The sequence below is a fragment of the Populus trichocarpa genome, chromosome 7 (assembly GCF_000002775.5).
Source record: "Populus trichocarpa isolate Nisqually-1 chromosome 7, P.trichocarpa_v4.1, whole genome shotgun sequence".
NCBI lineage: Eukaryota > Viridiplantae > Streptophyta > Magnoliopsida > Malpighiales > Salicaceae > Populus > Populus trichocarpa.
The window spans coordinates 14,006,599-14,024,171 of NC_037291.2; the positions used below are offsets into that span (position 1 = coordinate 14,006,599).

The 17,573-nt window shown below is 36.3% G+C and overlaps 3 protein-coding genes across 5 annotated transcripts; 1 reads left to right on the forward strand and 2 right to left on the reverse strand.

Moving 5' to 3' along the window:
- Positions 1–36: 36 nt before the first annotated feature.
- Positions 37–5,903, reverse strand: LOC18100860 (syntaxin-132). 3 transcript variants are annotated; one of them, XM_052454444.1, is made up of 14 exons: positions 5,652–5,903; positions 4,763–4,879; positions 4,515–4,571; positions 3,696–3,744; positions 3,270–3,358; positions 3,096–3,169; positions 2,929–2,971; positions 2,795–2,855; positions 2,642–2,667; positions 2,478–2,555; positions 1,844–1,924; positions 1,696–1,761; positions 490–667; positions 37–143 (listed from the first exon to the last, which is right to left on the reverse strand). In XM_052454444.1, the coding sequence occupies exons 1-13, from the start codon at positions 5,850–5,852 to the stop codon at positions 503–505; spliced, it is 1,107 nt and encodes a 368-aa protein (XP_052310404.1). In that variant the 5' UTR covers positions 5,853–5,903; the 3' UTR covers positions 37–143; positions 490–502. The 3 variants fall into 3 exon arrangements, with proteins under 3 accessions (XP_052310404.1, XP_024461178.2, XP_006380309.3); XM_024605410.2 differs by lacking the exon at positions 37–143 and adding an exon at positions 206–261 and having other exon boundaries at positions 5,652–5,902; XM_006380247.3 differs by lacking the exon at positions 37–143 and having other exon boundaries at positions 206–667; positions 5,652–5,895.
- Positions 5,904–9,821: 3,918 nt separating this feature from the next.
- On the reverse strand, positions 9,822–12,829 carry LOC7486036 (uncharacterized). Its single transcript, XM_002310423.4, has 3 exons — positions 12,487–12,829; positions 10,429–12,386; positions 9,822–10,329 (listed from the first exon to the last, which is right to left on the reverse strand). The coding sequence occupies exons 2-3, from the start codon at positions 12,292–12,294 to the stop codon at positions 10,129–10,131; spliced, it is 2,067 nt and encodes a 688-aa protein (XP_002310459.2). The 5' UTR covers positions 12,295–12,386; positions 12,487–12,829; the 3' UTR covers positions 9,822–10,128.
- A 101-nt stretch (positions 12,830–12,930) lies between these two features.
- LOC18100859 (disease resistance protein RPM1) lies at positions 12,931–16,035 on the forward strand. The gene is made up of 2 exons (XM_024605408.2): positions 12,931–15,730; positions 15,862–16,035. The coding sequence occupies exons 1-2, from the start codon at positions 13,013–13,015 to the stop codon at positions 15,865–15,867; spliced, it is 2,724 nt and encodes a 907-aa protein (XP_024461176.1). The 5' UTR covers positions 12,931–13,012; the 3' UTR covers positions 15,868–16,035.
- The last annotated feature ends 1,538 nt before the right edge of the window (positions 16,036–17,573 follow it).

Below are 17,573 nucleotides of genomic sequence, written 5' to 3' on the forward strand. Positions count from 1 at the left end.
AGGGTTTTTTTGGGTCCTAAAGGCACTCAGGAAACATTTGAACTAATTGTTATATCATGCATTAGTTGGTTTCTTAGCAAACTTATCTGGAGAGGAACAGTAAACATCAAACTTCAGCATTCGCTATTGTTGCACAGGTTTTCCTGAAACCAAGGCTGTTATTTGAATCGAAAAACATCACCATTCCAAGATTGCCAAGTTGTACTGGAGAGGAACAGTAAACATCAAACTTCAGCATTCGCTATTGTTGCACAGGTTTTCCTGAAACCAAGGCTGTTATTTGAATCGAAAAACATCACCATTCCAAGATTGCCAAGTTGTACAACATGGAATCTTGGATTAATTATTCTTTATTCCAAAATCAGAATGCACTGATCTGGCCGTGTGACAGATTTTCTGTGCTATATCTGATAAATAAGTCAAGGGAGAACTAGAACAATATATAAACAAAGCTACCGCATGCACACTGTAAAAGATCAGTCAACGTACTTTCCTGTGTGGATTAATTCTTCTTCCAAGGTTTCAAAATAGAAAGGACTATGATAATTGCAATGATCAAGACCAAAATAATGGCAATCATCATGCATTTCCTTGACTTCTTTTGCAAGTTCTTTGCAGTTCTAAGAGCATCTGTACCATTATGAACATGGTCCACTGCATTTGTCACCTGTAACCAAAATATTGAAGGCAAAACATATTGATGAGCAATGTTAACTGTAAGATTGTAGTTGTTGGAGATGGCCGGTCTAATTTTTGTGACACATGAAACAGGAATCCCACCAAAAGTTGTTCAAAAATAGTGAAATTGAGGTTCTCGATCCTAAGTCATTATACAGTAACATATAAAACTTGATGCTTATGTTGCATGGACAATCGAAATGTTAATTGCACGTACAATTACCAACAAAAACAGTGTTGCATTTCAATAATGAAATGAGGAATGCATATGCAAAGTGATGGCAGATTGTATTACTCCAGAAACTCTAATTAGCAGAACGAAATGGGTTAGATTTGTTTAGATGACATCTAACAAGAACAAATCTGAAATAAATTTTGGGTTCTTGATCAGAACCACAACCAACACCAAAAAGTTTGGATGAAATTGAATTGACCCAAGTGTCACCATTGATTTGATCCAATTTCCACTCTCACGGACCAGAATATTCATTATAAAGTGTTGTTGCAAAATGGCATTAGGGTAGTCAGGTCAGGTAGACATGGGGAATGAAGCTAGATCCAATATTAAAGTCTATTCCCTGATTGTTTTTGCGTTTCAAAAGTGTTTTTGAAAAAAATTGAAATTTTTTTATTTTTTTATTTGCTTCAAATTAATATTTTTTTGTGTTTTTAAATCATTTTGATACACTAATATCAAAAGTGATTTTTAAAAAATTATTTTGACACATTTTCGAGGAAAAAACACTTTAAAAAATAACCGCAACTACATTCCCAAACATGCTAGGAGTAAAAGTATTATAATGGCAATGCGCATCCATTTTCGAGAATTCTTCTTAAGTTTCTTTGCAGTTTGAAATGCAGATGTCCCTGACTGGGACATGAGTGACTGCATTTGCAACCTGAGCAACATTTTCATTAGTGCAATGCCAAGAAACACACGATCTTGCCATAAAGCTGGCAACTCCCACATACACATGATAAGTTGGAAAAGGATGTGATCTCTGAGCAGGAACAAACCTGATTTTCGATGTTATCTAGGATCTCTCCTTGAGCATCGACTAGAACAGCCAAATCACCAAAAATCTGACAAAATTATAATCATATTAGCAAGCTTGCTTTCAACAGCTAGCATGAGTACTGTATCCAGGTCTAGCAGCAGATATACCTCTTTCAGTTCTAGAAGCTTTTTCTCAATTTCTTTTACCGCATCGTGTCTCTCCTGGATTTCTTCCAAGGTGTTTAGCACCTGCAGCCATGTCTCAAAATTACAAACTTTACAGAACGGTTCCATCAAACAGTGGTTTTAAAGCAATCAATTAGAAGAAGAAACTCTTCCATTCTTGAGCTGACGAATAGTAACTTCAAAAACTAAAATTGAAAGAACCGGTGTCTAGAACCGGTGAAAAATGACATGATATTCTATAGTTTCTGTTGTCTCAGTAGGGAACTGTGTGATCTTTTCTCCTGTTGTCAAATAAACGAGTTCAGTGTTATGGCGCCATTGTTGAAGCTGTATGAATTCTTTTCTAATCACAAAAGCTTCAAGAGGATCTACCTAACATCAACTCAACAGTGAACTTAAAGATACTCAAATTCAATATGAGAACAGCATAATACTCCCATATATGTACCAAAATATAGACTCCTAAGAAATCCAAAGAATCTGTTTATCCAACAAATATCACATCCAAAACTATTCAAATGTAGCAAAATTTATGCTCTTGTATGTGAATTTTCTAAAACTGAAAAAGCTTGCGGTATTTTACGCAGAGTGGTGTTGGATGTCAGGAAAGGCATACCTCCCCTCGGCCCTGTTCTTGAATTGCCTTCTGAAAGATTTGCTCACTGTTTCCAGTTTCGATCAGGTGGTCAATTGTCTAACATGATCAATCAGAGTTGAAAAATTATAAAAACCTCCATATCGCCTTATACCATAATTTCTAGTTTTAAAACTCAGGCTCACCTTTTCGTCTGGTCTGGTTCCCGTGACTGCTCAATCATAGACAACAAAAGATGAATCCACCGTTTTAAAATGGCAACATACTTAAAGTATTAGATCATCATTATACACTCTATATCCTTATTGTCACTTCAATGTTTTTTGTCATATACAAACCTGTAATAACCCTTCTCTCCACAAGCTCACGATATTCATCTTGAATCTTTTGTCTTAGGGTCTGCAGAAAAATACAAAAATGAGAAACTGTACATGAACAACTACAAAGTAACCTGCTCGAGATGTAGATCTACCTGGAACTCTGTCATTAGATCCCTGAACCTCTTGGTTATGGCACTGGAATAAATTAAGATGGGAAAATAATTAAAGGTAAATACCTTGTGCACATATAGACATGAGGAATACATATATATGATTTCATTCTAAATCAAGAAAGTCTAGCCCTTCGTTGGAAACACACTTCGTAACATTCATCCTTGCTCTGTCAACACCAGTTCCCTTTTCACATCCAGGTTTCTGTCGGCTGTCTAAGTTCTAAAACAGACAGGAAAGAGAGGAAATCAGCCTAGAAAAATGTCTAGCTATTCTTAACAGGAATGAAGAGGGATCTAGTCAAGGAAAAGTGAAGGATTACATCTTTGTTTATTGCTACTATTCTTTCTTTGACATTACGTGCAATTTTACCCACTTCATCAACATCTTTTTCCATCCGCTTCTTGATAGCTGCAAAGGTTTAACAACATTCTTAGAATGCTACAAGCAAAAGGGGAAATCTCGGAAACTTAGTCAATAGCCTAAGGTGACAAAACAATGAAGAAACAGCTATAAAAGTTCCTGCACCATGTTTCATTAAGTTATCTAAATTTGTACTCAAATTAAGCAGCCAACTAAATCTAATTTCAATCTAGTCACACGGCCAGCAATGAGCTAACACCAAGTTTCTTCACTGATCACAAACAGCCAAGTGATAGACTCGCCGTCTACATGTCATGGACTTGGAATGTTGAAATTCAAAGTTCAAGTGTTCTAACACAACTAAAGCATCTAGACAAAGAGTCACCTTTCATTGCAGATGCTTTTGTTACAGATTTTGAATCTTCATTAGCTTCCTGCACAAAAGTTGACATTAGAATGTTACATAAGAGGAATGCAACTATTATCAATTTGTCTTCGTTCTCTGACTCTGGCAAGTGAAATCATGACTAGAAGATCAGCTAAACTGTGCCCAAGAAAAATCTCAGTGGTTATTATCGGGAACAGTTTACTTTATTTTTCTCAAATATGCTAGAAGACATTTCTCTAGAACAGCAATGACAGAGTAGAAGCACATCAGTGTCATTGATTGCACCAATGTTGATACCTTCTAGATTTTGAACCCTTAACCAAACTGATCCTTTCTGCAGTTTGGACACGAGACAAACTTTTCCGAACAAAGTGCAGCCAGATGGGACCACAGTCCACCAGAATTCACGTGTTATCTAAGAGAAAAAAAAAGTATTCATGGGATTCTTCTAATCTAGATAAACACATAACTGAAAATTGCCATCCATACAGCTGCAATGCCAAGTTGAATTGAAATGCACATCAGTCGAGTCCCCCTTTTTTCTGATTATTGTTTCAACTCAAATATAATGGTGAAATCATACTCATTGTGGAATCCACTCATAAATCATGAAAAAGAAGAAGCAAATACCCCATCTTCTACACAAAAATAGAGATAGGAGACACCATAAAATAATCTGACTATGCCATTTTACTACAGTAGAACCACAGCACATAAATCTACCTGCCGCTTGCCAATATGATTAATCATCTAACATTCCAGGAAATTTCTCAAAAAAACCTGACTTCATATTATAAAGGAAGTATGGTTTCCTACCTTCAGATTCTTTAGCAGCCCATTAATCTTATCAAGCTGCTTCCCAACCTCTTGTATCTAAGAGCAAAAGAATGAGTCCAGGAAGCAATTAGGAAAATGTAAACTAAAAGCAAAATTTTAAAAACAAAAATATAACAAGAACAAGAAGATGAACAATGCAACGTGTATAAAGAAATGCACAATTCCTACATGACTTGTTTCCATGGGATTTGGAACCTCAAAGGACAATAAACAATGGTGTCATATACCTTCTTATTGAAAGCTTCCATTCCCATATCAGGGTTGTTGCTCCTTGAACCCCGTATCCCCATTTCAATATCACCGTCGATAGGATGGTGGCCTTTGGAATCACCAATAAACGAACTCTGGAAATAAAACACAGGCAACACAAAATATTTCTCATTTCAATAGGAGGTGGAAGAACAACACACTGGTATCAGCTTTCAATGAACAATCAATTCATAGTGGAAAAATTCAACAGAAGTCCAACGTTACTCATAGATATATCATTGCAGGGTAAAAGTGCTTAAGAAAGTTTTGGTACTGAAGAATTGGAAAGTCCAACCCAAAAATTTCATAACTGGATTAACAAAGGTTCAGTTTTGTGATGAAAGGGAACAAAAAGATGACAACTTTTATAGAGTTAAGAAAATTTCCACTGAATTTTCTATTCACAAGATCAAAATCAAAACTTTAATTCAGTTTCTTTTTCCTCTGTTTTCTCACTACCAAACTAAGAGATGATCAAATTCGTTTCTTGAGATCATCTGGATCACTGAATTTAGAAACAAAAACCACAGAAATCATTCACGGGTATCCCTGGAAAGGTCCAAATTCAAATAAAATCCACTAAAAGAAAAAGGAATCAAACTTTAAGTGCTATTCATGACCATGTCTCAGTCTATGATCGTTAACAAAGCCAACTTCACACTAAAAGCAACGCTAAACCTGCTCCTAGCCAATCCATCACTACAAACCCAGATAGATTCAAACCTCAAAAAACACATCAAAATCAAGTAAAACGTTGCTAAAGATCTCAATTCACTACCATCTCCAATCCCATATACACGGATCACAAAAATTAAATTACAGAGGAACAAAACACAAAAGTTATATATATAAAGAAACAAAGTTCACCGTGAGTAAGTCATTCATCTTGATCAAATCACAAGAAGAGAAGGACCAAGAGACCAAATGTTGTTGAAAAGGTGATGTCTTGTTGAAAAGAACAGGAAAAACGGCAGAAGAATGTGGAAACAATGTTATGGTATTGATTTTTAATGTTTTTCGAGTGTGTAACCTTTGTTGGCCGGCAAGAATGTCTTTGTTATTACACATGCACACATCGAGACCACCTAAGACGTTACAAACAAAAACTTATTATTGCCACCTTGCAGTAATCTTCTACTATTATAAAATCCAATGCTTCTCTTGTTCTCGATTTAAAAAATAAAATAAGAAGAAACTCTTAACTAAAATATTGGTCAAATCCTGTGCAAGTCCACACTAGTAAGTTTTTCTTTACCAAAACATCTCATAGCTTTGGCAAGAAATATCTGCAAAGACAGAATGACCCACCCCAGATTGTAACAGTGAAGGGTTCATGACTAGAACATACTGTGAGTAGAATTTGTTCGTGTCATGCTTTGATTGAAAGCTATCTGCAGAATCATCTAAAATACAGCAGATTTCTGCGGCGATGAGAATTCTTTGGTCGGATTCAACCTCGGTGCTCTAATTCAATCTGCTATAACCACTGTTTTATTTGCAAAAAAAAAAAAGTTTCCTCTTGTGGTGTTTAAAGCCTTCCTATTGAATTTTCTTAAGCTTTTCTGCGATAGTTATTCAACGATGCCAAGGCACTTCAAAATTCTATGGTGATAAAACAGGTTTTTCTTCAACAGTGAAGTTTAGCAGACCGCAAGACTGAGCCATCGAATTCAGCCACTGGGAATTTTGAAGTAGTGGGAGAGAACTAGTTGCTTTTAAAGCAGATTGAAGTCTACACAACCCAGCTATTGTCCTGTCAGAGGAAAGTAGGAATAGTGAATCGTGTAGTTCTCTGAAAATATATCTACAGACTACAGCTAGCAGGAGGGAATTTATGGGAAGATCAATCTTTGAGTAATTTTGCTTCTGAAAACCAACAAGAAGAATACCAATACTATTTACTGCAAGGTGAAAGATGGTCTACCCATGGATTGGCCAGTTCCTATTTGGAAGTTTGCAACTTCTTATCTGCCACAATTTCTTCCCCCGCTAATAGTTTAGCCCGTTCTTTGAATTACTATGGGCCTGAAACACAAGGAGATTTTACTCATTGATGTTAATTAGGAGACCTGTGGACTTTTGTTGCTTTGCATGAAGATTATGTACTTGTAGGCTTTATGTTACGTGAATTTGACCGCTCAATTACGACCTTATAATGCAATTGCTTCAATTATGGTTTTTGTTTTGGTATTCCTAATTTATCCACTAGGTCGTAGCAATTATATTTTGATTCATTTCTTTTTCCAAGGATTTCATAATTTGAACACTGAAACTATTTTGTCACGACCAATTTTTGAATCTATCACCAGTATATAGACAAAATCCTACTTCAAAGTTTTATACCTATAAAAAATTCAAATTTATATACAAATTTTTTTTATATATATAAACAAAGTTGAAATTCAAATTTATATACAAACTTTTTTTTATATATATAAACAAAATAGAGTTCTACATAACATGATAATATAAGTAACTTTGTATTATAAATTGATTATCTTAATACAAAAGTTGAATACAAAATTTTATAATTATGGAGCGCTAACTAGGCATAAAAGAATAGGTTTTAAACATCCAACAAAAGCAACCTGCTAACAAAGTTATAAGCCTGAAAAAAAATAACGAGAGGATGAGTTCAACAAATCGGTGAGTAGATAACGTTAAATATACACATACGAGGTAATAAGACAAAGAAAAACATATATGAATTTGGCTTTAGGCTTTTACAAGAAAGTTTCACAAGCAGGGCATAACAAGAATATTATAAGGTAATGTTCGTCAAAAAATCAAAATGCAATGAGCATGACGCTCTGTATTGTGAGATGATCAATCATCACAGGTTGGCGACTCCCCTGACCAACTAAGGTTTAGATACGATTTTTATCAAAAACTAACACTATCTTGTTAGTATGGGTATTCTGACTGGTATACCAAAGGGTCATATCATAATCAAATAGACAGATTTATATCTCAAAACTCAACTCATGATATCAATCAAACGAGGAGTTATCAACTCAGAAATGCATAATAGCTCATATCAAAGATTTAGTTTTAAGGAGTGGTCATGCTTAATCATAAACAAGAGATAGACAGCAATATAAGAATTACTAAAAAGCAGATTAGAGTATCATATCAACAATTCAAGAATTTATACTATTCCTCTAACATATGAAAAATTATTCACTCCCTAGACTCAAAAACAAAAAGAACTCAAAAGCAGATGTCTAAGAAAATCTTATTGATGCCTAGCAGGTAGAGTGTCAAGAGTATCTGAATACAAAAAAAAAATATTTTAAAAAAATTCCAAAAGAACATACAATCCATTTAATATACTTAATTTAGGGTCTAATCCATAACCCTATACATTTTAGGAAATCAAAACGTAATTATAAACTGGAATTAATTCACCTGATCGATCCCAAACATAATTTAAACAGACCGAACCTAAAAGAATCATTCTTCTCTCACTGTCAAGTCAACCAGTCTACCAGTTCAACCCAACTAGTCGACCTAATCTAACACACTAACCGTCTACTAGCTTAACCCAACCGGTCGATTGAAATCTAGTAGCCAAGCGGTCTACCGGTTGGTCGGGAATTCCAGACCAGTTTTTCTAAAAAAACAACATATCTCAACTTTAACCTAAAAACCTCAAAAACCCAACATAATTAACCTATAACAAATCAACTCATCACACTATAATCAACTCATTCATTATATAATCAGTTCATCAATTAATCCCTAAAAATGCAAATTCAAACCCTAAACCTCAACAAATCAAAAATCAAAGCTAATAACCACAATTATACATATTAAATCATAAATCTGACCTCAATAACTTTGTTTCTCGAGTTCTTCTCTCTTTCTTTTTCTCCTTTATTTATCTCCTCTCGATTCTCTCTTTAAAATTTGCTAGAGTGTCACATTCTTGCTCGTCAAAAGCTTCCATTCCCATACCAGAATTACACTTGTACATGCATTACCATTTTCATATAATTATCTTTATCTTTAACATGCTAAATGTTGAACTTCTTGTAGATACTTTTATAGATCAGATCATTAGTTTTAAGTCTAAGAAGAAGTCTAGACAAGTTTTTTTGATGAAAAAAGACATAAATTTTCATTTGATAATTGAATCGAGCTGAAATTTACCCTTATCTGTATGAGGTTGGCTAACAGGCATTAACCAAGGTCGGGATCATACTCAATTACGCCTAGAAATGATTGTTTTGGAACTTTTTTTTTTCTTGTTATTTTAGATTCCTTTCCTAATTAGGTTATAATTTTATTAATTCTGGTTTTAATTAGTTTACTTTTTAAACAGTTTTTGCAAGCTATTATCGAAAACTTTTAAGACTTTTTGATATTTAGAATTTATCAAATAAAAAAAAATTACCAAAAAAGTACAACCCAGCTGCAATCAGCTTTGAATGAACACTCAAATTGCAACTTGTCCTTCAGGCAAAAGTGCTTTCATATATATATGAATTCAAATTCAAACGACCAACAAAAAGTCAAAGTTTAAGGAAAAACATGGGCTAAGAACTCAATTCAATAGAATCATCAATGCCGACCACACTCACACTCTCTCTGACACACACACAAAAAGAACAGAAACTGAAGGAAACAAACACCAAAAAAACAATCCAAGACTTACCTGGAAGAAGGAGAATGTTGGTTGAAAAATATGATGTCTTCAGGAGGAAACAGAAAGCAAAAGAAGAAGATGGAATTATGCAAGGTATGCTGTTAGTTGGCCAGTCAATGTTTCATGATTTACTTGCCGTAACACGTTACAAGTTGGTGATTGAGGTTTCTGAGCAGACCACTGTGTCTACTTTAGAGGGTTCTCATTTGTTTTTGCCCATGGACTTGGGCCTAATAAGATCAACCACATGTTCTGAGATTTGCATAAATGATCCGTTCTTTCCATGTAGTTCTTGGAACGTTGCAGGATTCAATGGACTCTAGCCTCTACATTTATTGTATCTTTTTTGTTCTTAGATGGATAAGGAAATTTTACACTAGTCAAACCAATTAAAAAACATGCTAGGAGGCTAGGATTCAGTACAAAAAGAAGAAAATGACGATCCCTTTGAGTACAGCCCCAATTCTGAATCCAGCTGAACTATAGTTCTTACAAGAAGCAGGATATTCACCAAGTCCTAGAGAGTCACATGCTTATATACCCTAACTATTACACTAAAAATCCAAGTCAATTAGGATAACTTAACACATGTATATCACACATAGAAGAAGTTTTATAACTGATGGATGGAAGAGAATAGGGAGTGATTAGTGATAGAGAGGCTGAGAGAGTGATTCTGTTGACTTGGTAGACTGACTATCTGACAATCAGTCTTGCTACTTCGCGGCGTTGCGGTATCTGGAAGTGTTCTGTTAAGCCAAAATGTGCCATTAAAAGCCATACATGGGTTAGAAACTCTCCCCCTCCACTTAGTTGATCGGCATGCTGTCTTCCATTACTCTGATATGCAACATAAGCTAGCATTTCCACCCAAACATCGGCAACAAGGCTCCATTTCTGTCATATCATATATTATACCATGGTGGTAAGGATCTTAATTAACAGGAAATTTATTTGTAAAATGAATAAATAAGGTTGAATTATAAGGAAAGTCACCTGTTCCTTATCTGAAATATCTACCAATTGTTGCGCAAGCCTGCATGCATCAGATAGAACTGATTTCTTTGATCTGTACCTTTCTCCAGGCTGTTGGACTCCAGTGTTGTATTGCTGAAGCAAGTTCCTATGAACATCAAGTTTACCTGCTGTGCTAAAAAATCTCACAGCTTCTGCACAAGTGTCTTCAAAGACAAACTGACCCATCCCTACTGGAAACATTGAAGGATTCATGACTAGAAGATAAAGCATATACTCTGACAAGAGTTTGCTGATATGATGCTTTGATAGAATGATATCATCTGTAGAATCTTCTAATTTGCAGCATATTTCCGTAGCAATATGCCATATGAGAATGCTTTTGTCAAACTCTACCTCAATGCTCCAATTCAATCCACTATGACTATACTTTTGTAATACAAGGTTTCCTCTTGCAGTGTTCAAGGCTCCAAGATTATATGAACCCAACTCTGTTTCCTGTTGAATTTTGTTAAGCTTCTTCTTGAAATGATTAAAGATCCATTCTTTTAAACTACCAGTGACTTCCACATTAGTTAAATATCTTTGCTGTTCTAGCTGTTCGACAATGCTGAAGCGCCTTAAGATTCCAACACAACCCACAGGTTTTTCTTTAAGGGTAAAGCTTAGCAGGCTGTACTGGGCCATGGAATTCGACCACCGTGGATTTTGCAACAGCGAGAGAGAAGTGATTGCTTTCAAGGCAGATGTTTTATTATTTGTACTCAGCCAAACAATTGTCCAGTCTGAGGAAAGCAGTACTAGTATTGCGTATATCTCTAGAAAAATTGCTACAGCTAGTAGAATGAAAGTTAAAGAAAGATCAACCTTTGAGTAGTCTTGCTTCTCGGAAGTCAAAGAGAAGAGTACCAAAACAAAGCATGTAAGTAAGAAGCTGATAAAGCGCAGGCCAAGACCCCATGGATTGTAGACCAACATTGCCTTGGTGTAAAGCAAATCATACATGAATCCACATTCCATTTCAATTAGTTTGTAAGCATTCTCATAAGAAATGCTCCTGAAAATAGTCTGGCTGGTATCTCGATCTCGAGATCCAAGTATGACGTCGGCAAAAAGACCCTTAAATGTGTGAAATAAACCATATGCTACAAGCAATAATTCATGGTCGTTGGAGATGGAATTTCCTTCAAAAACAGCAGAATCTACAGGAAGCTGAACCTCAATCACTTTGCTGGGTATCACATTGTATCCTTCAGCATCCTTCAACTTGTATTCCTCAACTAGATTGGAGTTTCCAGGACCTTGATCAGAACGAGTAATCCTCATGGAGTCTCTAAGCTGGTCATTGCTAGCAGATCGGAGGACCCATGTCCTCTCTCCGAACTTGATAAGGCCAGCAATAGTCATCAGAATGAATAGTACAGAAAGACGAGAGCCAGTCCAGGCCATCAGAATAATGTAAATGGTGCCAATTGCTTGCATAACTAGTCCAAGGAGATGCCTAGACCATAACTCGTTGTCTTCTAAGGAATATGCAGTAATGGTGTCAGGGCCACCCAAGTGTAGCAGCAGAAATGGTGTCCAAAACGCATTCAGCTCAACATTTGGGTCTATAGAACCATCATCATCATAGATTTCTCCCAAGTCACTTGAGATTACACCAAGAGCCATGGTAGCAACAGTATCTGCTGCTAGGTAGGCAGACCAAACAGCAAATCTAATCCAACTTCTGGAAATGTATTTTCTACGATTGCCAAAAATTATTAGCACTATTTGAAGGATGAGACTAGTCAGAACCACTACTCTTAGTTGCCATTTGCTCCACAATTCCCTCATACTTGGAGGAATTACCTGGAGTGCCTTTCTCCTCGTCATGATCAATAGCATTAAATTGCTCACAAAAACAGAATCATTTGACAAAGAAGAGATGCTCTAACTACGTACTTTGAACAGCTAATCTCTCGAATGTTTAACTAGAGCTACAAAGCCGGTGGTGAATAAACAATTAGTCTTTGCAAAACAAGCTTTTAAACGACAGCTTACTTATCATTGAACAAGAAAGAGAGCATTAATACTAACTTGAAATATGCTGCTACAGCTAGCCTTGTTTCTTCTCCAATTTGCCTAACACTGCATCTCAAGTTTAACTCAAAGTAAAGAGATCCTGCTAACGTATATGGGAGGCAGAAGCAGAAGATAGTAAAGTTTTGGAACCCAACAAGACAATGTCCTCAGGGAGGCTTAGTGAAGAAATCTAAAAGAGTTTGGTCAAGAAGATGGTGAGCTAGACCCTATTGATCTTGCTGTCGCAGATGCCAAGGAGATGAAAAGGGAGGTTTGAGGAGATGATACAGTAACTAAAAGAAAAGGTCAAACCTCCATTAAAGTGATGATGGGGTCCCTTGGGCATTGTATTAACCTTCAAGCTGCATCACTTAAATTTATTAACTTTTGGACCCACAAAAAAGAATGGTCCCATTAAAGAGAGAGAGAGAGAGATTTGAAATTAATTTACTTTTACTTTTACCATATCCTCGTGAAATCCATATCCCTATGATTATTTTGTAGTACTAACTTATTTTCACTTTCTCCTAGAGATCAGTCCATGGATGCTGAATGGGTAGCTTTGCTTTTGATACAGAAATTCCAAGCTCTTCTTCTAGATGGAGAAGAAACTATTACCAATCCCAGCTTGAGAAATCAAGTACAGGAAGCAACCAACAAGCTCATTTTACTTCACCAATCTATAAGAGTTTCAACAAATGAAGAGCAGACAGAGAGGCTTCTACATGCATTTTACTCTGCCGAAGATGCCGCTGATACCTTCCTTGCAAGAACACTACTCTTGCAAAGGCAGAAACTGAGGGGTTACAATGAGACTATATGTCAACCCTTTAGAGGCTTTAAAGACTTCTGGATCCAATTTTTGTTTACTGTTCAAATCAAGAAATTCATGTCTCTGATAGAACATGCTGGTTGCAATAACAACATTTCTGGGTCAAGCTTACAAGATGGAACTATTCTGAATCCAAGGCATCAGGGAACAAGAAGAGCAAGTTCTTATTTAGAAGTGGGTAAAGATGTTGTTGGTCTTGGTGATCAAGCGAAGGAGTTGGAAGAGCGCCTAATTTGCACGAATGAAAACATTCAAGCTGCTACTCATGAACTCATTTCAGTGGCGGGCGAGAGAGGTTCAGGCAAGACAACTCTTGTCAGGATGGTGTATGAAAAGGTAAGGATTAAAAAGCATTTTAAGTACTGTATCTGGGTTAATGTTAGTAATTATGTGGTCAAAGGTAGAGATGTTGTGCTTGACATGCTGAAACAAGTTGATGAGGTATTAGCTGAAGCAGAAGAGTCCCTTTTTGAGCAAGAATTGGTGTCTAGACTGGGTGAAGTTTTGAGGAAGGACAGGTATCTTGTTGTTGTTGATGATGTTGGGGCACCTGGAGTGTGGGAAAGGTTACAAAATGTGATCCCAAACTCAGAAAATGGTAGCAGGATAGTTGTTACTACTCGCAATATGGATGTAGCAGCATTTGCTTCTACAACTCTACAGATGGGCAGATTGAGCAATGAGGAGAGCTGGGAGCTGTTCTTAAAGAAGGTATGTTCAGCTGAAGATACTTTAAGTAAAAATCTGGATTTGAGTTTGATCACATTCAAGGAGAAAATCTTGAAACTATGTGATGGTTTACCTTTGCCAATTAGCTTGATGGGAGGTATCTTATCTAAGGTGGAGTTGAGCAATAGTGAATGGTCAAGAGTGATTGAGGATGCAGATAATCTTCATGGAGATATACTTGCTTTAAGCTATAAAGAACTTCCATATCGAATGAAGCCTTGTTTTCTTTACATGGGGATGTTCCCGAAAGGGTTTGAGGTTCCTGTGAGGAGATTGTTTCAGCTATGGATTGCTGAGAGACTGGTGACACCCTCACGTTCAGGGGAATTAGGCCCTGGAGAAGTGACAGAAGTGTTTTTGGAAGAACTAATTTACAGGAACATGATTGAAGTTGCAAGATGGAGGTCTGATGGTATCCCCAAAACATGTAGAATGCCAGGTGCCATATATGATATTTTCTCTCCAAAAGCAGCAGCAGAAATAGGATTGTTTTACATCCATTGCAAGTCACATTATTCATCTGGAGACCAACCATCATTCCCGGTCAGGCGACTTGCATCATACTTGAGCATCAAGAACTACCCTTCCTTGGATTGGTACACTCGAAGTCTCCGGTCTTACATTTCCTTCAGCACACATAAAGGGGGTATACCTGCTCGAGAAATAGGTAAGTTTCTGAACAAGATAATCCTAAGAAGAGACGTAGGATGGTTGACTGTACTTGACCTTGAAGGTGTATACAAACCTAGGCTGCCTAAATCATTTCAAAAACTGCTGAACCTGAAGCATCTAGGTTTAAGATCAACAGCTTTAGAGTCACTCCCAGAGTCAGTTTGTGATCTGCCATGCTTGGAAACTTTAGATGTGAAGCACACTATGATAACCTCATTGCCTGGTTCCATTTGGACTGCGAAAAACTTGCAACATCTTTATATGGATTGGATTCATTTTGATGATATTTCCATTCAAGTATCATCTGATTCAGAGCCTTTATCCAAGCTCCAGACCTTATGGGGGCTGTCTATAAGTCAACACAGCCCCATTTTAAATTCATTATTCAAGATAACATGTCTTAGAAAGTTGGCCTTGAGATTCAGTTCAACATCACAAGAGCCAATAAATAACTGGATTTCACAACTCACCACCCTTCAATCTCTACGGTTGAGATCAATTAAAAACACCGGCGAGCGTGGATCCATCAAATTGAGTGCCTTGTCAGACCATCAAAAACTCCTGGACTTGTATTTGCTTGGAGTGTTACCAAGGCCAATTAACATCAAACTACTTCCTCCAAACCTTAAAATCCTCACTTTATCAATGTCACAACTTAGAAAAGACCCGATGCGGACGCTAGGACAGCTACCTTACCTCAACATCCTTAGGCTTCTTGCTGATTCCTACATGGGGGAAGAACTTGCATGTTACCAAGGAGGATTTCCTCAACTCCATGTCCTGAAACTCTGGAAGCTGGTGGAGCTAAGGGAGTTGATTGTGAAGGAAGGAGCCATGCCTTGCCTTAAACAAGTAGAGATTAGAGCCTGCAAAAGACTAGAGAAGCTTGAGGGATTAAGCAAACTGACCACATTGAAGGAATTAATACTGACGAACATGCCATCACAGTTTGCAAAAGAAGTTAAAGAAAACATGGGCACAGATGTGTTTGTCAAAGAAAATGAATGGAAATCTTATCCTTTGCTGGTGAGTTTTTTCCTTCGCCTTCACCTATTCCCTTACAATTCCTTTCTTCTCTTATATTTCTTTTGCGTGCTGCACAACTTTGGTGCTATCAAGTGAAATTCACAGTGTCTTGCATTCTATTTTCAATGCAGGCCTAAAGGTACTCTTGCAAGCAACATACAGTCTCAGAGGCAAGATGTTTTGTTTTGTGTTTGCAATTGGAAATAGCCTTCTTGTTATAACTATTTGTTACATCTTTACATCAATTTGAACTCTCTGTTGCTATGAATGGCAGATGATGAAAAGTATGGCATTATTTCTTTCTATTGTTTACTGCAATAGTCACTGACATAGGAGGAATGTTATTAAACCGGCTGGGCTGGCTATAAATCGGTCCAAGATCCAAGTTACGAGTTGAGCGAATTGACCCAAATAATCGTGTATGGACAACACTAAAGCAAAGGCATAAGACAGCATGTCAGGCATAGTTCCTATGACGAGTTTATTAAAAATGTTCAAAAAGAATTTGGGACTGCAAGAACAAGGTCAATTTGCACAAGTCTTCAAAAGATTTGGATTAACCCAAGTTAATTTACCGTATTTGTAACCTAATCCTTGACCGAGCCGGTTCAAGAATCAAATCATATAACCATCGCCCACAGAACCTTCCCGGGAAGAAAAAAACGTTGAGAGTTTTCTTGGACTTTTCTTTGACGGGTCAAGCTTGGCAGATGGAAGTAAAAGACGTTGGGAGCCCTTTCCCATGAAAAGAAGAGTCGTTCTTAGCTTTTCTCTGAAGGGTCAAGCTTGGAGGATGGGATAACAATTATTCTACACCCAAAAAGAAAAACTCCTTGCTTGAAAACCACAAGAATTTAGTTCTAATTCTGTGCAATGCTACCCTTGAAAAATAATTATATTGATGGTTTTAATGTGTTGATATAAAAAATTAAAAATATTTTAATAAATTTTTAAATAAAAAATAAATTAAACTACAGTATTAAACACAAGCTAAATAATTAAAAAAAAAATTCACTAATCGATGATAATTCTGTGCAATGACCAGGAAGATGATTGTCTTGCCCATCATATATCCTTCTCCATGTCACCTGTGATGCTACAAATCACTGATCAATAACTCAGTTGCGTAATAATAAGAGTTTGGAATTAAGAGATTTGTCTTTTCTGTGATCTCAGGTTCGAGTTATGTAGTTGCTAGTATGATGGTCACTGAAAGCTTCTATAGTCATTAACTTCAGAGCCCGTGGGATTAGTCGAGGTACTCGCAGGTTAGCCTGAACACCCACATTCAAAAAAAAAAACTTGGTTGCTCAACAACAAAAATTTACAATAAAATACTAAAAACTTGAGAGATTATTAGGTAATTTTTTTTAATTAGATACCCGGAATAACTTGTTTATATCTCAACTAATCTCACGAATTTTAAAGTAAATAATAATATAAACCTTCAGTAACCCTGAGATTTGTGGGACTCGAACTAATTATTTTTAGAAAATAAACTCAAAACCTGACCAATTAAGCTATACCCTTCAAAATTAGCTAATTTAATTTGCTATATCATTGGATGAAAAAATATATAAAAAACATTAATAAAACTTTATGAAATGCTTACACTATAAACCGAGATATTATATTTTATCTACGTGTTATGTGTTTATTGGTGTAATTTATAGTATAATTATTAAACTCCATTAAATTAAGGTAACCCATCGATGCTCATGACAGGTCAGACAACTGTGATGTATAGGTGATATCGTAAAACTACTTCTACCTAACCATTTTTTTTAAGAAAAAAATTATGAAAAAGGGAAAAAAGAAAATATCTACCGGCATTGTAGTGTCG

Coding starts and splice junctions, on each gene's coding strand:
- LOC18100860 (XM_052454444.1), bottom strand. CDS start 5,852: ATGTGTAATAACAAAGACATTCTTGCCGGCCAACAAAGGTTACACACT. Junction 3,359..3,695: donor AAAAGCATCTGCAATGAAAG/GTGACTCTTTGT, acceptor AAACCTTTGCAG/CTATCAAGAAGCGGATGGAA. Junction 1,762..1,843: donor AGCTTCTAGAACTGAAAGAG/GTATATCTGCTG, acceptor TAATTTTGTCAG/ATTTTTGGTGATTTGGCTGT.
- LOC7486036 (XM_002310423.4), bottom strand. CDS start 12,294: ATGCTATTGATCATGACGAGGAGAAAGGCACTCCAGGTAATTCCTCCA. Junction 10,330..10,428: donor ATATTTCAGATAAGGAACAG/GTGACTTTCCTT, acceptor ATGATATGACAG/AAATGGAGCCTTGTTGCCGA.
- LOC18100859 (XM_024605408.2), top strand. CDS start 13,013: ATGGATGCTGAATGGGTAGCTTTGCTTTTGATACAGAAATTCCAAGCT.